The 26,704-nt window shown below is 37.6% G+C and overlaps 1 protein-coding gene and 1 long non-coding RNA gene across 2 annotated transcripts; one reads left to right on the top strand and one right to left on the bottom strand.

The window, feature by feature from the left end:
- Nucleotides 1-286: 286 nt before the first annotated feature.
- Nucleotides 287-26,580, bottom strand: LOC136254978 (hemicentin-1-like). Its single transcript, XM_066047698.1, has 8 exons — nucleotides 26,253-26,580; nucleotides 23,669-24,046; nucleotides 13,932-14,228; nucleotides 11,254-11,598; nucleotides 9,575-9,958; nucleotides 5,276-5,578; nucleotides 2,618-2,956; nucleotides 287-675 (listed from the first exon to the last, which is right to left on the bottom strand). Exons 1-8 carry the CDS (start codon nucleotides 26,578-26,580, stop codon nucleotides 287-289), a joined length of 2,763 nt encoding a protein of 920 aa, XP_065903770.1.
- Nucleotides 16,297-18,327, top strand: LOC136257001 (uncharacterized). The gene is made up of 3 exons (XR_010701756.1): nucleotides 16,297-16,380; nucleotides 17,631-17,702; nucleotides 18,211-18,327. It is a non-coding gene; the product is annotated as an uncharacterized lncRNA (long non-coding RNA).
- Nucleotides 26,581-26,704: the final 124 nt, after the last annotated feature.

Here is a 26,704-nt window from a genome sequence, read left to right as displayed (position 1 = left end):
GAAGCCAATCTTTAAAGCTCGTATTTCACAATTACATTAGGAAATCTTACTCAAATTTGGTATGTGGGATGCTGAAAGTGGACGGTTTTACAGCATAAAAAGATTCCAATTTGAGAAGGGAGTGCATAGCTATGTGTGCATGAAAATTGTGTTTTGTTTCTTCCTGTAAATATACTCACGGTATGGCGCACCGACTTTCTTTGTCACAAGACACACGGTAGTGTGTCTTAATTGCATATAGAAATATGAAGCATATCTTTGTAGACATTCAACTACTAAAACATATCTACAACTCACTTCTACTTGACAAATAGACTCCAACTCTGACACTCTCTTCCATCATGCTACTGTTCTTCATCATACATGTGTAAACACCTTCATTATTAGTGTTAAGTGAACTGCATAAAAACACATTAATGACTCCAATAAAATTAGTAATAGTTGCTCCCTGAGGCTGTATCACAGGACCATTACATCCTCCATCTTCAATCATTGTACTACCAAAAAGTAATCCACCAAGTTCGATGTTATCATTACCAGTAGGTCCCAATCCACTAACACAACGAAATAGCAATCCAGTTCCCATTGGTCTGATAGTTGAGTAATCCTCAATCATGTTGGAAGTAGACACATCACTACTTCCAGTACTTTCTGGGCCCCCGATAATGGCAATTCCTGTATACAAATGTAACGGTCAGGCAGTCTTTTACATGTGCATAGGATAAGAAACTTACAAAAATACTAATACAAAACTACTTAAGGTTTATATAATGCTATATACATAGCTTTCATAAGTACAGTATAATACAGTGGTTGAAGAAACTACAATATCATACAAATGGTTATCCTTCATATATATATATATATATATATATATATATATATATATATAACCAGTCACTGATAATGTTCTTACAGCAAATATTCAACAAAACAGCACTTGATTGCTCAACTATACACAAAAATTATCTCACTTTCATATGTGACCAAATGTGCTAAAAGGTACCTTTTGCGCAAATATTATACAGTATTTCATGAACAGTTTGCTATGCTATTACACTAATGGTCTGCTTTCTGTTCCTGTGTTTTTATCTACAGGTGATGATCTGATATGACTCTGGATTTACTGGAACAGCTCAGCCAGACAGCAGCAGGAATGTCATAAGTGTTCTCAGTAGACATAAAGTATTCACTAGTGTCAAATAGAGCCTGGTAACTTTACCCGTCTTCTCACTCCACTTATTTCTCCTATAAGTTGCCCACCCACCCACTTCCCCCACCCACCACACCCTTATTTAACTACCACCTGCAATAGTGCTCAAATTTTAAGTGTACTCTACCAATACAATAGATGCCTGTGATTAGTCCCATTCATGATCAAATTGAGTGGGGGAAACTTTAGCCATTAGCAATGCTATGAACAATGTATTATGAAAATGTATACATTTTTGCAAATTGTTCACATATACTGCAGTTCACCGGTGAACGGGATGGGAGTATTGTAGGGGTATACCGTATTTAGTTATATAAATGCCACATCTTCAATAGTAGCCACACTAGATGATCGATTCAAAATAAGGATTTTGAAACATTGGTACCAAGGATAGTTATAAAATCCGGAATCGAAACGGGAAACGAAACAAAACGAAATCAACCTACAGTGACAATCACTATAATATTATTATGCACAGTCAGGCTACACCTGTTTTACTGATACATCAAGAAAGACTCCAGCTCGGACTCCAGGTGGCAGTTTTCTCTGCATGGCACTTATCATGAATGTAAAGCCCCACCCCTGGAGGTCCTCATACATCTACTGGGGATTTGACATCTACACTTGCCCCACCCCTGGGGGTTTTGACAGCGGCAGTTTACTGAACCAAAAATTATTTTAATAGATCATCAAACCCTCTCTCTTGAGGTGGGGGATTTGATACTAGACTTTGTCAAATCACCCTACCCGGGGTTGGGGGATGGGGCATGACATTGTTAGGTGCATTAGATTTATCAATAAAAATTATAAACACCTGAGGGTCTGGAAAGTTCTGTGTTTCGGTGACTGATGATTGGCCCTTCACTATTTTCATAAGAGCAACAGCTAGTTCACCTTGATCATTACAGACTAGTATAGCTATGGTTGGCTGCAGTATGTGGGTTGACGCTATAAGCAGATAACTATGGCTATCCACAGTGAAACCTCTTATGAAAGTGGTCAAGAACCCCCCTAAAAGCTTCCCCTGCGAACTTTCTATTGTAGAGTCCCTAGACCCTCAGGCATTTATAATCTTTTGATTGATAAGCGCCGGCCATGCAGAGAAAACTGCCACCTGGAGTCTTGTTTGATGTATCAGTAAAACAGATATCAAATTAAAGTCTGTGCATATGCTATAGCTAGCTTACCGTGCATAATAATAGCGATTGTTACTGCAGGGTTGATTTCGTTTTGTTTCGTTTCCCGTTTCAATTCTGGGTTTTATAACTATCCGGTCACCAGCATCAAATGGTTGTCAAATTTGAATAGTCTCTGCATTGACGTTATGAACTAAGGTGTGTAATAAATGCCATGACACTTAACCTGGTATCTGCCATGCATGCACAATGATATGTTGTATTTTACCTGATATACGAAGTGTTAATGGTTCACTGGTATAGTCAATACCACCAATAGTTGCAGTGCAAGTGATGGTACCAGCATCCTCTGCATTTAGATCATTACCAGTCACACTTTGTGTTGTCTGACCAGTAGGAAAACATGTTGGATTACCACTATTATGAGCTGTGTTAGTGTAACATCCTGTAGTGTTCCACTGGTAGTTGGTCACTGTAAATGTTGATCCATCACTTGTTATCACCATACATGTCAGAGTGACACTACTCAATATGGGATAGTCAAATGTGTTAGTAGATCCACTAACTGGTGTACCAGCTGGATTACTGACTATCATGACTGTAGCATCTGTATAGATATAATATTATATATAAATATATCCACACAAAAAAAGACAAGCTGTGAAAAAATGGTGTAACCTTAAAATGCCTGGCTGAAAAAGTTGTGAAATCAAAGGTAGCGGCCATGAAATGGCTGCAATGATGTTAATGCTAATAAAGTTTAGCAATGCCTGTGTAATGGCTGTGTGTATTGTTAAAATATATTAGCATTAACATCATTGCAGCCATTTCTTGGCCGCCACCATTGATTTCACAACTTTTTTTCACCCAGGCTTTTTAAAGCCACACCATCTTTTCACAGCTTGGCTGTTTTTGCATGGATTTCACTTCTTTTTGTACTTTATAAGGCCCCAAAACCAGCCTATGGCTCACTTTGAAGTTTGTTTTTACTCACATTTCTTCTTTTCTATGCAGACACAATAATGATTATTGAAGACAGACTTATAAAGTATTTCATTGTATGATTTAATTCAATATTTGATAATATTATTGTAATACTCTAATAGAGTGCACATTTTTGTGGACTTCTAATAGAACATACAAAGAATGTTCTACAACAATCTAGTACTTCTATTGACTGATCTATTGGTATTGGAAATTACAAATAACTGAGCAGATTTCAACCAGAAATTTCATTTATAAAGCAGAAATTAAGTGAGGTGATCAGTCAAGGTAGCAGTGGTTCAGTGGTTAAGTATGCAGGTGTTAGGTATGGAGGTGCCTGGTTTGAGCTCTGGTAACATTTTTTTTTCGACATTTTTTGTGCACCTTTTTCCCCCGTGGTGACTGCTCTATTAGAGTATCCCGATCCCACAATTTTATATTTGTTTGGTTTTTGCTTTATAACTTTGTTGCTGTATTTCTATTGCTATTCAAACTATCAAAAAGCACTGCTACCGATGATCAGCCTATCTACAGTCCAATTTTCAAGTTATTCCTGTACTCGGTTTACCTTGTTGCCGTGACAGAAGTTTAATCTCTTTTTATGTGAATAAAAGCTCATGACTCTTTGGATATTCCTCAGATTTACAGCAAACTTGGTACGTGAATCCACCGTTACACGCACTTCATTTGAGCCAAAGATTAAGGCAATTGAGTTACACATTTGAATTTTATAGTATTATTTTGCAAAGTGTGCAAAAAGAACAATTGAACCCCCTGTAGCCCCCCCCCCCCCCCCCCCCCCCCCATATGGCATAAGAAGAAAAAAACGAAGAAATTAAACCAAACTTTTGAACACCCATATCTCGCAAATGGCTGTTGCAAATTTAATCAAAGTTGCTGTGTGGCGTACCCTACCTGGAAGACAGCTGTAATGCAAAAATGGTGTGCTTTGGAGAAGGGGCCATGGAGCTATGCACGTGTGAAAAAAGCTGTTTTCTTTCTTCCTGCTAATACACTCACGGTGTGGTACGCCAGCTTTCTTGGCCGCATGACACATTACCGTGTGTCTTCTATATAAAAATATGCAATATGCTACAGTAACAGCATATGTACCTGTATAGTGAAGGTCATTAATCTTCAGTTTCTACACTTTAGGTTAATTTTTAGTTTCTTATCCTCCTGTAGGCAGCGTGGGAGGGCAGATTTTTATTCATGTTTTACTGACTAGATATTTGAACTACGTAGTTAGCTAAAATGACTCAGAATACAGTTTTCTTGGCACTTCAATTATGCACCAATAATATTAGTAGCATTTAAATGGATAGTAAGAACAATGTGGAGTAAGAGGTAGATGTAATGGGTTTGTTTCTGCCAATTTCTTGCTTACTACTGTCAAAGCCGAACAACGAGCTATGGTGTAAACAATATAGACTTCAAATACAGGATTTTAAACCATCAAGCCTTGTACAGTAGTAGCATCCTTAAGTGCTAAACACAGGACCATTAGGTTACTAAAACTTAGACATGCATTTGAATATTTCTTAAAAGAGTGTCCCAGCATGGGCACATCCACACCAAATTTTGTACAAGCATTTCTTAGGACCTACAAACCAACATCAGCATTTAGGACTTCATGAATATTGTTTGTAAAGATGCAAAAGCATTTACAGAATAAGATAAATGCTTTAATAGAGAGTCGTTTGGTATTTTACTTGTGTGTCACAATAATAATAGTTCAAAAGAAGAGTTACTCCCTGGTTATTATGCACAGCTTACATGTTTTATGAAATTCTTAGAAATTTAAATGTTATATGCATAACTTTTGAGAAATTTGTCAATGTGATATTTCTGCTATATGCCATATTGACATCAATAGAATGTATAATTGTATCCTTCTGTACATACACCAGAATTATACATAAACACATTGACACTTGCTTACTGGTAGTGAAAAGATTATCAAGAACAATTTCCAAACTATCACTTCCAATAGGGTTAGAGACAGTACATGTATAATTCCCAATATCACTACTACTGATGTTACTAATGCTGTAGGTACTTTGGAAGACTGCAACAGATCCAGTGTAAGTCACACTTGTAGTATTGATGTTGTTTTGTAGTTGAACTCCATCCTTCATCCAAGTAAAAGTATCTGGTGGTGATCCTTCTGAAGTGCATGTTAATGAAACTGAATCACCCTGTGCAGCATGGATTGTTTGTGATGTTGTAGTCAAAACAGGTGGAGCTATAAAATGTGAGACCATTAACATGTGCACAAGAACCTCAGCTACATCTGTACAAGGATCACTAATTTATGTTTAAGCGTTTAATAATTCAATAACATTAATAATAGTCATAAATTATTATCATCCACATCATTGCAGCCATATCATGGCCGCCATATCATGACCACAGAACTATGTGATACCAATTCTAATTTACAATCATATAATACACACAAAAACAGCCAAACTGTATTAAAAAGATGCAGCCTTCAAAAAGCCTGGACGAAAAGAGTTACAAAGTCAAAGGTGGCGGTCATGAAATGGCTGCAATGATGTTGATGATAATAAATTTTATTAATGCAAGAAAGCCATTATTAAAATTTATTATCATCAACATCATTGCAGCAATTTCATGGCCACAGCCTTTCATTTCACAACTTTTTTCATGCAGGATTGTTGAAGGCTGCACCTTTTTTATACAGCTTAGCTGTTTTTGCATGGATTTCACTTCTTTTTGTATTTTAAATATATACCCAAAGCCAGCCATAAACTGGCTTTGATGTTTGTTTTTACACAAATCATTGTTCTTCTTATCTTCTACAGATGCAATGAAGATGATATAACCATAAGTAATACAGAAAAACAACTTACCAATTTGTATACCAAAGCCTATTTATACTAACATAATTTTGTGCTTGCTTGTTCACGATTTTATAAAACGTAATATATGTGTAGTGCCTGCATTTATTGCAATAATGTTTTTAAAGAGTAAATTCCTTTCAAATTAGGTATACTATTTGTCTAAGATTTTGCACTGACTGTTCTATTAGAGTATTTCAATTATTCATGCAAAATCTGATAAGCTGCAGTTGCTCAATTTACAAAGCACAGAAATCTTGCACCTTTTGTGCTAGACTACAATTTACAACCTGTTGTGACAAGTTTGATTAGCATAGCACTCATTATGATGATTATGATGATGACGATTGGCGTGAGAAGGTTTTAATAGTAGTGTACTACCCCACCGATCTGTACCATAATATTGGCTTCGACTAGAGAAGCTGTAATAGTATTGTATTTATTTGATTACGTTTGTAATGCTCTAATAGAGTGCACATTTATTTTGACAATTTCTAGTAGAACACACATAGAATGTTCTAGAACAATCTAGATCTTCCATTGGTAGATCTATGAAATTATGAAGTTTTACTACTGAGTAGCTTTCAATTATAATTTTCATTTTATAAAGTAGAAATTGAGTGAGGAGATCAGCCATGATAGCAGCGGCTCAGTGCTTAAGTTTTCAGTATGGAGGTCCCAGGTTTGAACACTGGTCAGTTTTTATTTGAAATTTTCATGTACCTTTTTTACCCTGCGGTGACTGTTCTATTAGAAAATTTCGACCCAGAAATTTACAGTTGTTTAGCTTTTGCCTTGTAACTCTATAGCTGTCAGTGTGATTTCTTTTAAATCACAAAAAGGTTTGAGCGATGATGGTTACCCTATATGCATACCAATTTTTAAAGCTATTCCCATATGCAATTTACCCTGTAGGCATGACAACAAGTCGGCCTTTTTTAATGCAAATAATCATCCATAATTCTATGACTATTAATGATATTTGCACCAAGCTTGGTACGTAATTGTGCCACAATGCATTCTTAATTAAAGTGTACTAAAGTTTACAATAATCAAACTACGCATTTGAATTTTATAACGGGTTTTGTAAAGTGTGCGAAAAAAAGAATCTAAGCCCTGATCTCCCTTAACAAAGAAATTAAGCTGATTTTTGAAGGCTTATATTTCATGATTGCATTAAACAATCTTGCTCACATTTGGTATGTGGAGTGCTGAAAGTGGAGGGCATTTGCGGTATAAAAATGATTCTAATTCGAGAAGGGAAAACGCAGCTGCGTATGCATGAAAATCGTGTTTTGTTACCTCCTGTTAATATACTCACAGTGTGGTGCGCCGGCGTTCTTGGCCACACAACACACTACCATGTGTCTTGATTTTGTGATCGCTTGTTTATGGCTATATAAAGTATGTAGTGTTTGGATTAATTTTGTAATAGTGTTTTATAACAAAGTAAACTCCTTTCAAGTTAGGCATACTATTGGTCTATAAAGAATTTTTATGTCAAATTTGTTATGTGGGATGCTGAGAGTGGAGAGTGTTTGCAGTATAAAAATTGTTCCAATTCAAGAAGGGAGCATGGAGCTCTGTATGCATGAAAATCATGTTTTGTTTCTTCCTGTAAATATACTCAGTGTGGCGTGCCAGCTTTCTTGGCCACACGACACACCAGGGGCATATCTAGCCCAAACATGGTGCCCGGGCAAGCCCATTACCTGTACAGCTAGTCAAGTAAACAACCTGTGTGGGTTCATACCTACATTCATCAAACTGTTGCTTTTAAGTGTATGGCATGACAATTGGCTAGTAACAGTTGGTAACTCTATCTGTATGCATATAAAATAGCTTGACAGGCTACAATCGTTCTCTAGCTACAATGCATGTATTGAATGTGGGACTGCAGCATGGCGTGCCACACAAAAGGATGCTTCAACTCATAATGAACAACACTACTGAACCAACTTGTGCATATCACAAAACCATCATAACATCGGTTCATCTAGTCAGTAGGGACATCATTCCTGTAACCAGCCTCCAACTCTACCACACCCTGCTGAGTGATCCTATAGACAAAGTATCATACTACAGTAGTTCTCTCACATTGTTCCCTAAACACTCCTTTGTCATAGTCGTATCACAATACATTCCGACACTGATTATTCAGTATTACACCTCTACCCTGCTACTGAAATCAAGTAGCCAAACAGCTAGTCATCTAAGTATTTTTCACTTCTTGCAGTCTTGGCAAACTATAAACTACTATCGCCTCAATGCAACAACAAATTGGCACCATTTGTTTTGGGGGCACATCTCCGTGTTTCAGATATTTAGTAAGTCTTAATCTATAGGGCTATTGTTAGAAGTAAGACTTAATTAAATGCACAGTGCCTACTACCCATAAAAGAATTCGCTGCAAGCATTTGCTAAAGTCAATGCTGCCCTAGTGAATAGAATCTGATCGTAATTAACAAATTGAAACAGTGTATTTGCGTGACTGCCATACCAGTAGATTTTCTGATGCCAGAGAAAGGTGATCTGATGTCTGGGAAAATTCCTGAGTACCATATACGGCAAAACTTTTGAGGGGGAAAACATTCGAGGTTTTTGCGATTATGCTGCCAACTGTGAATGCTTTCCCCTCGAACATTTTGTGTGCAAAAACCTAATAACTACTATACCTTTTTGCATTAATTTTTGTAGGTCTTCATAGCCAGAGCAGCAGTTTTGCAAGCTCACACATTTGACGTTCTTTAATTGGATTGTGTTTGTTTGGGAACGCTCCATTTTTTAATGCTCAACACATGGTGCTGTTTAAGTATGTCAAGCTCAAGAAACTGACTTAGCCAGATCTGTAGGGGTCCTTAAGTGCTTATCACGTTTCACCAGGAGCTTAGCCACTATCCACGAATGTTTTCCCCATGAATTGCAAGATTTCTATGTAACTGTGAATATTTTCCCGCAAATTGCAATGCTTCTGTGCATCCACAAGAGTTTTCCCCCTCAAAAGTTTTGCTGTATACGGTATTCCCGGGAGTAGACGCACCATTGCAACACACTACTGTATGTCTGGATTCATATAATAATAATTTATGCATTAAGTATTGGTATGACTATTTATTCATGGTGAAAAATTAACTTCACTAGTGTCTGTGTGTGTGCGTGTGCATATATCAAATATATATTTAGTCACATATAACAAACAAAGGGGAACTTTACTATGTTAGTGGTTAATGTGAACATAGTGAAACTTTCATGTACATGCCCTTTTGCACAGCCAAATTGTTTTAGCTATAGAAGTAATAATTACTAGACAAATGAAATGAGAGTGGGTTACAGTATATAACTATGCAGTGTTCTGTTGTGATGATCTATTAACTCACTTCTACTTGACAAATAGACTCCAACTCTAACACTCTCTTCCATCATGCTACTGTTCCTCATCGTACATGTGTAAACACCTTCACTATTTGTGTTTGCGCTAAGTGATCTACATAAAAACACATTGATGACTCCAATGAAATTACTAATAGTTGCTCCACGAGGCTGTATCACAGGACCATTACATTGTCCATCTTGAATCATTGTACTACCAAAAAGTAATCCACCAAGATCGATGTTATCATTACTAGTAGGCCCCAATCCACTAATACACCGAAATAGCAATCCAGTACCCATCGGAATGATTCTTGAATAATCTTCAATCATGTTGGAAGCAGACACATCACTACTTCCACTACTTTCTGGGCCCCCAATAATGGCAATTCCTGTATACAATACAAAAAAACTACAGGTAGTCTTATACATGTGCATGCACAGGCCAAGAATTAAACTTCACTCACTATACAATACTACCTGTAAACAAAAAGCAATTGTGCCATATCTTTGATGAGACAGTTGCTGAAAAACTAGTAAATATTCATAATGGTTCCCTTCTACACAGACAGTCACTGATAATGCTCTTTCAGCAATACAAGAATACATTTGGGCCGGATCCCAGAGATTTTGAGTGGTTGGACTCATAGTTGTGCACACTATTTTAAGGTATGATGATGTAATATTTAAGTCAGCAATTATCTTTATTGTGTGATACTCAACTGCATGTACTAAGAATGCCAAAACAGGGGGTCTGAGGGAATGCTGCCCCATGGAATTTTTTGAAATGTACACTTTGAAATAGCATTTCAAAGTTATTTTTGATTGTAACTGCTAATGCAAGACATATACTTGATCAATTAGCTCAATACAATGCCATGCAGATGAATCACTATAACTGCTGAAATCCGATTTGAAGACAACTAGTATGAACAGTGGGGGATATTCTATACTGAATGCTCTATAAGAGTATTGCTATAACTGTTCTATTAGAGTATTTCAATGTTCAAGTAGCAGAAAAATGGTCTAGCCAATGCAGAACCAGGTGGACCGTGGGCTCCAGCCAAGTTCGCGTTGAGTTGAATCCTCAAAAAAATTTAATAACCCATGGATGCAATTACACACGATCTTGAAATTTGGCTCATTTGTAGTACTGTTTAAAAATATTTCAAAATCTTTTTGTTCAAATGTTTGACATAATATTTACGGCCAATCAAAATTTTCACAATATATTAATAACCTATGGGGAAGCCATATAAGCACAGTATCCATTACAGCCCTTTCCCGAACTTGTAATGGAGCCCAACCATATGTGTCTGTTGTTGACACCTTTGCTGTTACCAATAATCATCTGGTAGGCTGAAATGTTAACTCTGTTGAGAAAAAATCCACTTTTAATTATTAGCTGTTTTTCAGGATTCAGCTCAACATGAACATACTATAACGAGTCGCTTATTCTAAAACACTTCACTCATTATTAGAACGGTTAGCTGCTGATCATAAGTTTGAAAACATACGTACATTTGAGCATAAAAGACTTGATTTTAGTACTATAAGCATAATAGACAAAAGTTTGAGTATAGTAGACAGGTTGTCGCACTTTTTATAGGATAGCTCAGTGGTGTATGTAGAGGCATATAGTATCTGTCATGCACTCATAAACATATGTCACTACACTGTATTTTACCTGATATACGAAGTGTTAATGGTTCACTGGTATAGACGACACCACCAATTGTTACAGTACAAGTGATGGTACCAGCATCCTCTGCAGTGAGATCATTCTCAGTTACACTTTGTGTTGTCTGACCAGTAGGAAAACATGTTGGATTACCACTATTATGAGCAGGATGAGTGTAACATCCTCCAGTGTTCCACTGGTAGTTTGTCACTGTAGGTGTTGACCCATCACTTAATGTCACCATACATGTCAGAGTGACACTACTCAATATGGGATAGTCAAATGTGTTAGTAGATCCACTAACTGCTGTACCAGCTGGATTACTGACTATGGTAACTGTGTATGTCGTATCTGTATGAATGTAAAAGACTATATTGCTACAAACGTTACACAGTATACCTGTCTAACTTGTAAGTTACATCTAATCCAAAACAGCCAAGCTACAAAAAAAAAGAGTGTGGCCAAGAAATGGTTGTGATGGTAGGTTAATGGTAAAAATTTTAATAATAACAATTCAGGTGAATTTGTGCCAAGACCAAGCAGCACCAAATTCACCTGAATTGTCGTCTTTATAATTTTTACCATTAACCTACCATCACAGCAATTTCTTGGCTACCATCTTGAATTTGACATCCTTTTTCACCACAGCCTTTCTGGGGGCCACACTCTTCTTTTACAGCTTGGCTGTTTTGGACTAGATATCATTTCTTTTTGTATTTGTATACCCCAAAGCCGGACTATGGCCAGCTTTAGGGGCTTTTTAAATCTATCTTCTTTTCCACAGGAAGAAGAAAAGGATATAATTTAATCATAATCATAATCAAGATTAAAAGCAAATTTTTAATACTTTAACTGTATTTTATTTTAACAATAATTATACAAATTATATATATATATACATATATACATGTATTTATTACTTGCCAATTATTTTCTACAGGATAACTTGTTTGCAGCTGATCTCTCTGCTGAGTGACTTCAAATTTAGCTAAACTCTCTACAGGGTGATTTGCGTGTAGCTGAATTCTCTACAGGATTCTCTTTACAGGGTGACTTGTTTCCAGCTGAACTCTCTACAGGGTGATCTTTTCGTAGCTGAACTCTCTACAGGGTGCAGGATTGGTGCTGAAGTGACTTGTATGTACTACAGAGTGACTTGTTTGTAGCTGAACTATCTACAGAGTGACTTACTTGTAGCTGAACATTTAATAAAGTTCTCTACTGGGTAGTTTCTTTGTAGTTGAACTCTCTACAAAGTGACTTGTTTGTAGCTGAATTCTCTACAGAGTGACTTGTTGTAGCTCAACCCTCTACTGGGTGACTTGTTTATAGCTGAACTCTCTTCAATGTGACTTGCAATGCTCTTAATCTCTACTGCGATATATTTGTAGCTAAACTCTCTACAGGGTAACTTGCTTGTAGCTGAATTGTCTATAAGATTAACTTTTGGTAGCTGAACTCCCTACAGAATAACTTGCAATGTATTATAATTCTATAATGGAGTAAGTTTGCTCCCACGCATAAGTGTGCTCAGCATGCACAAATTATAAATATAGTACATTGCATTTAATCATTATGCAAATGCAGATGCTAGCATATGACTAGACTATACCACCTGTTGAGTATGAGGAAGAAGATATTTTTCAATAAGGCACAATAATGTTACTGTACACTGTACAAAATGAAGTGTGTCAGATACACATACACTGTGTCTGACACACCAAAAATGTTGCAATAGACACACTTATGAAAGTGGTGTGTGTATTACAACATTTTTGGTGTGTCAGACACACTTCATTTTTTACAATGTAACATAGAGTATATAGCTACTGTACAGCAAGTACTTTTTGTAACACAAAAGTGATGTGTCACAACACATGTCATAATGCCAAAAATTTACAGTGTGTGCCTCTTAGGAGGATCTCCTAATAATTATGTGTGGTTTACAATTATGAGGAAACCAGTATTAACATAAAATGTAACCTAATTTTAGAAAACCGTCGATATACGCACATTTATCAAAATTCGTTTTATTGGGTCTTTGTTGTCTACAGAGATAGAGGAATGGATTGGCTACGTTTCAGCTTCATAAGATAAGCAGTGTGGGAAATACAACAGTAGACACTCGGACGAGCAAATAAATCAATATGTACAGAAGACATCGAGAAAATAATCTACAGGCGCTTACATAAACCATCATAACTTACTGAAACAATGGCGTACAGAGTTGAATCTTTGCCCATTGTATTTGCCATGCATTTGTGCATCCACCAAGGTAGAGTTTTGCTAAAGATATTCTTCTGTGATCCGGAAGGAAGGTGAATTCATTGAAGAAAAATCATCGTAAATTCTTTTGTCACTGCAACATACACAAACGTTTGTAACTCAGAAACCCACCTGTATATGAAGATGAAACAAGGATTTTTAACTTCCTATGAATAGGGAAACACGATGATGCCCAGGATTTATCCACAAGAGTGTCAATTCACCAACCAGCAAAGCGATAAAAACTTGCATAATTTTTTTTCTGAAGCTTGCATTTTTTACCCATTGTTTTTGAATGCATTTTATTACAAAAGTACCATTGTACGTATATCGACGGTTTTCTAAAATTAGGTCACAAATGTGCATGAGTACATGAGAGTATGCATCTAGACTGTATAATAACACAGACACTTGCTTACCAACAATAGCATCAACAACAATGTCCAAACTATCACTTCCAATAGGGTTAGTGACAGTACATGTATAAGTTCCAATATCACTACTACTGATGTTACTAATGCTGTAGGTACTTTGGAAGACTGCAGCAGATCCAGTGTGAGTTACACTTGTAGTAATACTATTGTTTTGTAGTTCAATTCCATCCTTCATCCAAGTAAAAATATCTGGTGGTGATCCTTCTGAAGTGCATGTTAATGAAACTGAATTTCCCAGTGTAGAATTGACGCTTTGTGATGGAGTGGTCAAAACAGGAGAAGCTATAAAAGTACACTTAGCAATAACAAACAAGATAACTCTCTTTAAAGACAGTTACAGTATTTATGACCAACAACTGCAACAAATTTCATCAGCCAAGTATCTGGGAGTCACTATTGACAGCCATCTTACTTGGAAAGATCACATCAATGATATCTGTTCCAAAGATAACTCTGCAAAGGCGTTTCTACAAAGAAATATATACCAGTGCCCAAAAGCCATAAAGTCAAATTGCTATAAATCACAAGTCAGGCCAATTCTAGAATATGCTGCACCAGTGTGGGGTCCCTTTCTACAATGCCAAACTTATCAAATAGAGAAGATACAGAGTAGTATGGCACACTTTGTGATGAATGACAATTTTCAGTATAGCAGTGCCACAAACATGATGAATCATCTATTTTGGCCCACATTAGCAAGTAGACGAAATTACCTGAAACTGATTCTGTTCTACAAAATTGAAAAAGAATTTGTTGAAACCACTGTAAACTTGATACCACTATCTACAGTTACACGAGGACACCCCTGTTGTTACATCATCCCTCCAATCAGAACTGAGACTTTCGCCAACTCTTTCCTACCCTCCACTACCAAACTGTGGAATGAGCTACCTGAGCCACTAGTGATGATAGACAACTTGCATCTGTGTGTTTATACTCTCTGTGAGGTTCTACACAGTAATAATAATCCCATCCAAAAACAGCTAATAGCTGTAAAAAAGTGCGCGTCCAAGTAAAGCAGAGTTAACTGCAACAAAAAGTAATGATATCATAATGCGGCCATGTGCGAGGTGTGCAAGTTGTAAAATTAATATTAGCTAATCAGATAATACAATGTTATTGTTAAAGTGTTAATGAGAACTATGTGATGCTGCTAGTTTTTAAGTGTGTGAGCATCTTCATAAATGCCACACAAATTTAATTCTCAATAAAGCAATGTGTATAGATTCTCTGATAGCAATAAATAGTTTGAGTTTGGCCACCTTTCCTTTGTTCGTAGCATTGCCGTATACAGGAAAGGCGGCCAAACTCAAACTATTCATTGCTATCAGAGAATCAATACATATTGCTTTATTGAGAATTAAATTTGTGTGGCATTTATGAAGATGCTCACACACTTAAAAACTAGCAGCATCACATAGTTCTCATTAACACTTTAACAATAACATTGTATTATCTGATTAGCTAATATTAATTTTACAACTTGCACACCTTGCACATGGCCGCATTATGATATCATTACTTTTTGTCGCAGTTAACTCTGCTTTACTTGGACGCGCACTTCTTTTTACAGCTATAAGCTGTTTTTGGATGGGATTTCAATACTTTTTGTTAGAATAAGCAATGCACTGTTGATAATAGTAGGTGAGTTTCCATGGTTTTGACAGAAACCCTAGATTACAGTGACAGAATAACTGTAATTTTAGTGGCCAGGGCCACCCACATTGGGGGTAACTGGGGTATTTGCCCCCTGCCCTAGCCCGAAAGGGGCCCCTTGAATACCTGTTTAAAGAAAGATCGATATACTCTAATAGAGCAGTCAGGATCTAGACCCTTCCTTGCCCCTGGGCCCCTCTTTAACTCTTTTCCCTGGGCCCCCTAATTTCTCTGGGCGGCCCTGTTAGTGGCATGCAACTGCAGTCAACTAACATCCATTTAAACTAGTAAACCCTTAATAACACTTTGCCTTTCATCTTGTACTGCATTAAAATGATCAAGATACTCTATTAGAGCAGTCACAAAATAGCTGTAACACTGCAATCAATATTTAGCATAGTTACAACTTCTGCTTAGCATTGGATTGTATAGTTTAAATTACTAGCTACTTACAGACTTTACAATATAAAAATATGGCACTTGTAGAAATGTGACTGTTCTATTAGAGTATCTCGATCTACTTCAAGCATTGACTAATTCAAGTGAAGAAGCTACGCCCCTGCCAAGAGATCTTGTGAAATGAAATGAGAATAGTAAAGAAAAGGTAAGTAAGTACAGAGACAATAGAGGGGCGCGTAATTATGTCCTGTTGTAAATAAACGCTTTTAAAATTTATATTACTACTAAATAAGCGCACCAGAATAGGCTTGTGAGGCTGGTGTCTCCAAGGTTGTCTCATTACTTGTCTTTTCATATTGAAGGGATTTAGTCACAATTGGTGAGTTTAATTATACATGTATTTGTGTTGTAAAACTTAATTGTAAAAAGGCGATTAGCACATATCATGATAAACATGTATTTATCACAGTAGAGTCTCTCACGATTATCAGACATTGGACCAGGGTAAAAAATTTACTGCTATATTTAGAGGTTGTAGCGTTTGTATATTTTAGTATCTTAATAAATAATCCTCCATGATCACTAATCACTAATAGTACAGTGAAAGCTGGTCATTATTCAGGCCGTAGGGACAAAATTTTCTGACCTAGCTTTTTAAAGAGGTGGCTGCATTTTGCGCCTTAAAAAAGGTAAGAAGCATGCTGTTCTAACTGGCTATAGAGATGGATTTAGTGTGTGACAGCGTATGAGACAGTGAGTGCTGGCAACAAGGGGGCAGCCAATCTGTTAGAGCACCAAAGGCACTGCTTCAGACTTAGGCAGTTGGCTGTCAGCCCAAAGTGTAAAAAGTTTCACTATTGGTCCTTATAAGCTCCTGATGAAGAAAGTGATGAAGTCATTATCCATAGGATATATTTTTCCCATAACACAGCATTCCAGTGGTTTAGTGGTGACCACAACACTGCCTGAGTTAAACTGTGGTGAGATTTGAGACTACCGGAAGCCCTGGAATGCCTTCAACACATGAAATACCAAATATCTAATCCCTGGCTTTCATCCACAGTGGACCTGTCTTGGTGGCCACTTGTACAGAAGGGAAACAGCTGCCACACAGTCTTTCAAGCAAGCAGCTAGTTTCCACACCCCTTAATTATCAATTTGTAAAATCTTGAGCAAAATTGTGTGTGCGAGCAAGTGCGATGTTGTGCAATGGCAGTGCCGTGTATATGGTTGCTGCCTAGCAGTGACACATCACGAGTATTGAAGTCACAATGCGTTACTGTATCATCCATCTAAATACAATCTCTGAATGTGTCATTTTGTGTAGAGAGCAATCTTCCACAAGAAGTGACCTGCAGGTTTCAGTGTATATTGTTAACCATTAATATTGTTCACCATTGTGAACTGTATGTACAGTGAAACCTCACTTAGTGGCCACCTCTTTAATAAGACCACCTCATTATATTGGCCACCTCTAGTAGATCCCAAATCTAGCTATGCAGTACTTTATGACCTCATTCATAAGGCCACCTTGTTATTCAGGCCAAATTTTTTGGTTCCACAGCTGGCCATATTAATGAGGTTTCATTGCACTTAAGTGAATTTTTATTTTTCGTAACTTTTCTTCAGGTTTACTGATGGGCACTATGAAACATTGTTGACTGGTCCATACATAATGTGGTGACTTGAAATGCTAAAACAGTACGTAGCATGTCTTGTATGTACATGTAATGTGTTGTAATGTATCCACACATCCACACATCTTAGAAATAAATAAAATTGTATTCTCTATACTCAGTTCCATTGTGCCACTGGGTCATAAGTGGGTTGAGTATGGATCATCCAGGACATTTGGGTCACGTTTTGTCCTGGCCAAGTGGATCTCATCCACTGACAGAATATACAGATCAGATCATGTGTATAAATTACGGTGGAACTTGCTTATTGCCACCTTCACTCAATAAGCAGGTAACAGTGTATAAATTCTCAATTGGAATTGACTTTTCAAGAGAGGTTGTCTTTCTACACTGGTGGGCATTAAGACAGGTTGTACTGATAGAGTGTACATACTAGAGATGCAACAATATCCTCCACTTAGTGTTGTTTGATAGTGATGCAATGGAGACTATGTATTGTTGCATTTAAATACTATGCTATTATATTCAACTCTAGCACGTATTTATAACAGGAATGTTTGTTAACTGTTTAGACATACTGGAGCCACACCCACTCATCTGGATTCTACAAATGGAGTCATACCAACTTGTCATCATACTTACGTGTTACTCCCATTGTGCTTGGATGAATATACATGCCGTCATGTGAGACTTGCTACCATGGCAGGCCACCGGAAAACATTTCATAGCTGTTACATTACAGTCATTATTGTACAATTCTTACATTACTGTTGTGAAAAGTGTTTGGCATTCATGTGTCCTCTGTATGTTGTAATAACATGTGTAATTTTTGTGTGGGGGTGCTATAAAAGGCAATAATGCATGGTGACAATTGGCTAGCTACATGTGCTAATTACTCACAGCTTGTGTCAAAATCTGGTAACCGCAGTTGTATTCTGTGTCATTCTTTAAGCCGCGCCCTTAGAGGACAAATTACGTCATGGTGGGGGCGACTAAATTCAAATTTAAAAGTGAACGATGGTGTGCAGCACCATAGATTATATCTGTGGACTATAATCTATGGCAGCACACTTCTTTGTGGCTTTATGCACTGATTAACTACATAGAACGCCAGTTAATCAATACCCAGTGACCACAGTTGTGCTCTGCATCATTCTTTAAATTCCGAGTAAAATTCTTAGAGAGAGCAAATTACGTGGGGGCGACTAAATTCAAATTTCAAATTAGCCATTCTCGAAAACATATGCTTCAATCTGAACGAAACTTTCAGAACAGTTTAAAGACACATTGCCCTACATGCCAAGCGAGTATTGCGGAAAACAACAATCTGGGTTTTGTATTTGGCCTCTAGGTCGACTGAGGACGACTGAAACTTCGTTTGGTGCTGAAATTACGACTGTAGGATAATCATGTATGGTGAAATCGATGATGTGAATCTTGAGGCGATTGAGTGAATACTGAAGCGATAGCAGGGCAATCAATGTTTGGAATGCACAAAGGAATGCAAGGCATACACCTGCAGTTGCGTCTAATTGCATGCGATAAAAAAAAAAATGAAACTTCCCCTTTGATGTCGGCAATCTCGATCACGAAACAATCGGCATGGATTTGCTTCACTGCTTGTGTGGTAGTTACTAGTGACACGATGAGTTCAACTCTAGAGTTTCAGAGGGATAGCGTACGTGGCGGGTGAGTTACAGGAAGGCCGAATTTGACAACGTTTGTTCCTGTAAACTCCTCACGTAGTGGTCGCGTCATTTATTGTCTGCGGCGCATGTTTCTGCTTTACTGGCCGCACGACTCAACTACCGTGAGTCTTGATAATTACATAACCAAGTAATAAGAATAATAAGAAATTACATCTAATTATACAACCAAGTACTAAGAATAATACGAAATGACATCAATTATACAACCAAGTACTAAGAATAATACGAAATGCGGTTAAAATTATGTCATAAATAAATTAATAATTAATAATTAATGTTTGAGAAAACTACGAGGCCTAGAGACATAAATTAACCAGGGATCGATTCGCCTGTGAACGAAGGCACAAACGTATAATCATTGCGCCCGTTTGTGCTGATGACTTGACCATATGTGTAATTCTATATAACTCCCAGTACCACACCCTTGCTTAATTATTACAGATTGCACGAAGGAGAAGATTAGTGAATGTCCGTGAAGTGACTTCAGGAGAGTGAGAGGCCACTTTACACGTAAACAAGAAGATTACAAGAAAGTGTTTATGTTTGTAACGTCTCAAGTCTCCATGCCAGCTGCCAGTCACATAAAATATTTAATTAATTAACAATACAAGAAAACATAAAACAAATGCCACACTCTTTACAATATGAAATACAAGTAAACAATCTTGTCTTGTGCAGCTGGCATGGCGAACTTCCTTTGTGTTAGTGTCAGGCAATTCAATACGTGCTTAATCTTTTTTGCCTTCACCTGGCAAGTTAGCTACTAGGCTCTGGCTGGCTTGGCTGTCTTCCTTTATCTGGTTCATCTGGCTTGCATACTCCTACAGTATTGTGTAGCTATCCCTGCAAGTTGTGTATGCATAATTATAGTGTGTCACCCATCACTGTGCCATTGCTACACCACTGATGAACCTTATTTAGCTCTAGTTGATGTTGATACTTTACTACTGTATATTGGCTAATAATTTTTATCTGATGATGTTGCCTATAATGTATTGCTGCATACAATACTGCAATAGTGCATAGTTCTCTCCTGTATACATAATTACATATACTGTGTACACATCACTGTGCCATTACCACACCAATGATGTACTGGCACTTAGCTACTGGTGGCCTTTAGTTACGATGCCACTATTGTGTTGTATCTGTCACTACTGTGACATATTGAGTTGATTTGGGGATTGTGCCTTCACCGCCTAATAGCCTCACCAGGGGGCTGTCATGTTGGTGTATGTACTTGGTTGTATGTGACGCAGTCCTAGTAATTATACAACCAAGTACTAAGAGTAATACGAAATGTGGTTAAAACTACGTCATTAATAATGAATGGATAAATAAATAAATAAATAATGTTTGAGAAAACTACGAGGCCTAGAGACATGAACTAAGCGGGGATAGATTCGCCTGTGAATGAAGGCACAACCGTATAATATGTACGCCTGATCGTGCTGATTACTTTACCGTACGTGTAATTCTATATAATGCCCAGCACCACACCCTTATTACAGAAGGAGAAGATTAGTAAACATCCATGGAGTGACTACAACAGAGCCAGAGGCCACCTTACACGTAAACAACAACATTACAAGTATGTTTAAATGTTTGTAACTGTGTATTTTGTATGCAGGATATGCGCTCCAGGCATCATGCAGTGAACAACCATCTGATTACCAGTTGAGATACCAGCTGATGCGCTCGTAAACAACCAGCTGGAACAACAAGGTAATGAGTAATGTAATACTTGTACCGGTAGTTGTATTATACATCTTCATCCTTCATCTGGCTTGCTAGCGGCTGGAAATACTTTCCACTCGGCTTAACTACTACTCTATTGTGAGTCTGTAATAGCTAAACAAGAAGTCAATACAGTGTTGCATATACAACAATGTGTAACTATCTCCTGTATGTTGTGCATGGCTGTATGCATAATATTATAGACTGTGATCACTGTGCCAATGCCACACCACTGATATACTGGCACATCACCAGTGGCCTCTAGTTACAACAGAGTCTGTTGTGCCATATTGGCTTGATTGGGATCAATTGCTAATTGTGCCTTCACCATATCCCTTGTTCTGCATAGCCTCACTTCACTGCTGAGTCATCTTCAGAGACTCGTCACACCTACAATATATAGTTACTTTCAATATAGCTAACTTAACTTGGTTTTTGCATATAGGTTGTGTTTTAGTATTGTGGTTTTCTGATGCCAGTTAAACTCCCTTGCCTGTGCACGTATGCATATGTATCATTTCCACCGGTACACAGACACTGCTCTGAGTGCTGCCTATGGCACTGTTTATACTTGCCCAATGGGTAGGTTGCAACGTTGGTGTATGTACTTGGTTGTATATGACGCGGTCCTAGTAATAATAATAATTATACAACCAAGTAGTAAGAATAATACGAAATGCGGTTAAAATTACACCATTAATAATGAATGAATAAATAAATAAATAATAAATAATGTTTGAGAAAACTACGAGGCCTAGAGACATGAACTAAGCAGGGATAGATTCGCCTGTGAATGAAGGTACAACCGTATAATAAGTACGCCTGTTCGTGCTGATGACCTTACCGTACGTGTAATTCTATATAACACCCGGCACCACGCCCTTGTGTAATTACAGATTGCTCAAACGAGAAGATTAGTAAACATCCGCGGAGAGGCCAGGCGCCACTTTACTGGTAAGCAACAACATTACAAGTATGTTTAAATATTTGTAACTGTGTATTTTGTGTGCAGGATATGCGCTCCAGGCGTCATGCAGTGAACGACCACTGCAGCTGATGACCAGTTGGGATACCAGCTGATGCGCTCATAAACAACCAGCTGGAACAGCAAGGTAATGAGTAATGTAATACTTGTACCAGTAGTTGTATTATAAGTCTACATCTTCATCCTTCATCTGGCTTGCTAGCAGCTGAAATTATTTTCATTATACAGGCACCTTCATCTGGCTTGCTGGCGGCTGGAATTATTTTCCACTCAGCTTAACTACTAGTCTACTGTGAGTCTGTAATAGCTAAACAAGAAGCCGATGCAGTGCTGCATATACAACAATGTGTAACTATCTCCTGTATGTTGTGCATGGCTGTATGCATAATATTATAGACTGTGATCACTGTGCCAATGCCACACCGCTGATATACAGGTACATCACCAGTGGCCTCTAGTTACAACAGAGTCTGTTGTGCCATATTGGCTTGATTGGGATCAATTGCTAATTGTGCCTTCACCATATCCCTTATTCTGCATAGCCTCACTTCACTGCTGAGTCATCTTCAGAGACACGTCACACCTACAATATATAGTTACTTTCAATATAGAACTTGGTTTTTTGTGTAGGTTGTGTTTTAGTATTGTGGTTTTCTGATGCCAGTTAAACTCCCTTGACTGTGTACATATGCATATGTATCATTTCCACAGATACACGCACCCTGCTCTGAGTGTTTCCTATGGTACTGTTTATACTTGCCCAATGGGTACGTTGCAACGTTGGTGTATGTACTTGGTTGTATGTGACACGGTCCTAGTAATAATAATAATAATAATAATGAAACTGAATTTCCCAGTATAGAATTGATGCTTTGTGATGGAGTGGTAAAAACAGGAGAAGTTATAAAAGTGAGGTCATTACTATCTCTACAATTGTCCATCAACTTGTGTAAATACCAATTTCTGTACAGTGAAACCTGTCTATTTCAGTCATCATAAGATTTTCTGTACTCATTAATGAGATGGCTGCATTAAACAGGTCACTTTGTACAATGGCCAGTTTAGACATACCTCTTTATGCAGTGACCTGATTAGACAGCTTTCACTGTATTAAAATATGGGATATCATTTGCACATAGATTCATACAAATCCTACCCTAGAAACAATTCTACTGACTGACTGTATCTAACAAAAAACGATACAAAGCTTTAACAAATCGAGCTATGCATTTGCATATTATAACTGCTTTTGTAAAGTGTGCCAAAATAATAATTGAAGTCCCTGAGCCCCCTAATAAACCCGAAGCCAATCTTTAAAGCTCGTATTTCACAATTACATTAGGAAATCTTACTCAAATTTGGTATGTGGGGTGCTGAAAGTGGACGGTTTTACAGCATAAAGAGATTCCAATTTGAGAAGGGAGTACACAGCTATGTGTGCATGAAAATTGTGTTTTGTTTCTTCCTGTAAATATACTCACGGTATGGCGCACCAACTTTCTTTGTCACAAGACACACTACCGTGTGTCTTAATTGCATATAGAAATATGAAGCATATCTTTGTAGACATTCAACTACTAAAACATATCTACAACTCACTTCTACTTGACAAATAGACTCCAACTCTGACACTCTCTTCCATCATGCTACTGTTCTTCATCATACATGTGTAAACACCTTCATTATTAGTGTTAAGTGAACTGCATAAAAACACATTAATGACTCCAATAAAATTAGTAATAGTTGCTCCCTGAGGCTGTATCACAGGACCATTACATCCTCCATCTTCAATCATTGTACTACCAAAAAGTAATCCACCAAGTTCGATGTTATCATTACCAGTAGGTCCCAATCCACTAACACAACGAAATAGCAATCCAGTTCCCATCGGTCTGATAGTTGAGTAATCCTCAATCATGTTGGAAGTAGACACATCACTACTTCCAGTACTTTCTGGGCCTCCGATAATGGCAATTCCTGTATACAAATGTAACGGTCAGGCAGTCTTTTACATGTGCATAGGATAAGAAACTTACAAAAATACTAATACAAAACTACTTAAGGTTTATATAATGCTATACACATAGCTTTCATAAGTACAGTATAATACAGTGGTTGAAGAAACTACAATATCATACAAATGGTTATCCTTCATATATATATAAAACCAGTCACTGATAATGTTCGTACAGCAAATATTCAACAAAACAGCACTTGATTGCTCAACTATACACAAAAATTATCTCACTTTCATATGTGACCAAATGTGCTAAAAGGTACCTTTTGCACAAATATTATACAGTATTTCATGAACAGTTTGCTATGCTATTACACTAATGGTCTGCTTTCTGTTCCTATGTTTTAATCTACAGGTGATGATCTGATATGACCCTGGATTTGCTGGAACAGCTCAGCCAGACAGCAGCAGGACTGTCACAAGTGTTCTCAGTAGACATAAAGTATTCACTAGTGTCAAATAGAGCCTGGCAACTTTACCCGTCTTCTCACTCCACTTATTTCTCCTATAAGTTACCCACCCACCCACTTCCCCCACCCACCACACCCTTATTTAACTACCACCTGCAATAGTGCTCAAATTTTAAGTGGTACTCTACCAATACAATAGATGTCTGTGATTAGTCCCATTCATGATCAAATTGAGTGGGGGAAACTTTAGCCATTAGCAATGCTATAAACAATGTATTATGAAAATGTATACATTTTTGCAAATTGTTCACATATACTGCAGTTCACCGGTGAACGGGATGGGAGTATTGTAGGGGTATACCGTATTTAGTTATATAAATGCCATATCTTCAATAGTAGCCACACTAGATGATTGATTCAAAATAAGGATTTTGAAACATTGGTACCAAGGATAGTTATAAAATCCGGAATCGAAATGGGAAACGAAACAAAACGAAATCAACCTACAGTGACAATCACTATAATATTATTATGCACAGTCAGGCTACACCTGTTTTACTGATACATCAAGAAAGACTCCAGCTCGGACTCCAGGTGGCAGTTTTCTCTGCATGGCACTTATCATGAATGTAAAGCCCCACCCCTGGAGGTCCTCATACATCTACTGGGGATTTGACATCTACACTTGCCCCACCCCTGGGGGTTTTGACAGAGGCAGTTTACTGAACCAAAAATTATTTTAATAGATCATCAAACCCTCTCTCTTGAGGTGGGGGATTTGATACTAGACTTTGTCAAATCACCCTACCCGGGGTTGGGGGATGGGGCATGACATTGTTAGGTGCATTAGATTTATCAATAAAAATTATAAACACCTGAGGGTCTGGAAAGTTCTGTGTTTGGGTAGGTGACTGATGATTGGCCCTTCACTATTTTCATAAGAGCAACAGCTAGTTCACCTTGATCATTACAGACTAGTATAGCTATGGTTGGCTGCAGTATGTGGGTTGACGCTATAAGCAGAGAACTATGGCTATCCACAGTGACACTTCTTATGAAAGTAGTCAAGGGCCAATCAACACTCACCTACCCAAGTACAGCAGGGGCGGATCTAAACATTTTCAGAGGGGGTTTCCACTCTGGAATTACAACTTCAGCCTAGCTGTAAGTCGAAGACCAAAGAAAAGGGATTACTACAAACTGTTGAACGCCATAATGGTGATTTCAAATGCAAAAGTATGAAATTTTGCCAGTAGAAAAGTCCTAATATAATACAGTATGTATAACTCTTGGTGATTTTTTATCACCCACATGAATTGTAGGGGAGCGTGCAATTTTTTCAGTGGGAGATTTTTGGAAAACCCCTAAAAACTGCCCCTGCAAACTTTCTATTGCAGAGTCCCAAGACCCTCAGGCGTTTATAATCTTTTGATTGGTAAGTGCCGGCCATGCAGAGACAACTGCCACCTGGAGTCTTGTTCGATGTATCAGTAAAACAGATATCAAATTAAAGTCCATGCATATGCTATAGCTAGCTTACCATGCATAATAATAGTGATTGTCACTGCAGGTTGATTTCGTTTTGCTTCGTTTCCCGTTTCAATTCTGGGTTTTATAACTATCCAGTCACCAGCATCAAATGGTTGTCAAATTTGAATAGTCTCTGCATTGACGTTATGAACTAAGGTGTGTAATAAATGCCATGACACTTAACCTGGTATCTGCCATGCATGCATAATGATATGTTGTATTTTACCTGATATACGAAGTGTTAATGGTTCACTGGTATAGTCAATGCCGCCAATAGTTGCAGTGCAAGTGATGGTACCAGCATCCACTGCATTTAGATCATTACCAGTCACACTTTGTGTTGTCTGACCAGTAGGAAAACATGCTGGATTACCACTATTATGAGCAGTGTTAGTGTAACATCCTGTAGTGTTCCACTGGTAGCTGATCACTGTAAACATTGATCCATCACTTGTCATCACCATACATGTCAGAGTGACACTACTCAATATGGGATAGTCAAATGTGTTAGTAGATCCACTAACTGGTGTACCAGCTGGATTACTGACTATCATGACTGTAGCATCTGTATAGATATAATATTATATATAAATATATCCACACAAAAAAAAACAAGCTGTGAAAAATGGTGTGACCTTAAAAAGCCTGGGTGAAAAAAAGTTGTGAAATCAAAGGTAG

This window comes from Dysidea avara, chromosome 5 (genome assembly GCF_963678975.1).
Source record: "Dysidea avara chromosome 5, odDysAvar1.4, whole genome shotgun sequence".
NCBI classification, from domain to species: Eukaryota; Metazoa; Porifera; class Demospongiae; order Dictyoceratida; family Dysideidae; genus Dysidea; species Dysidea avara.
This window is presented reverse-complemented; position numbering and strand designations above follow the sequence as displayed.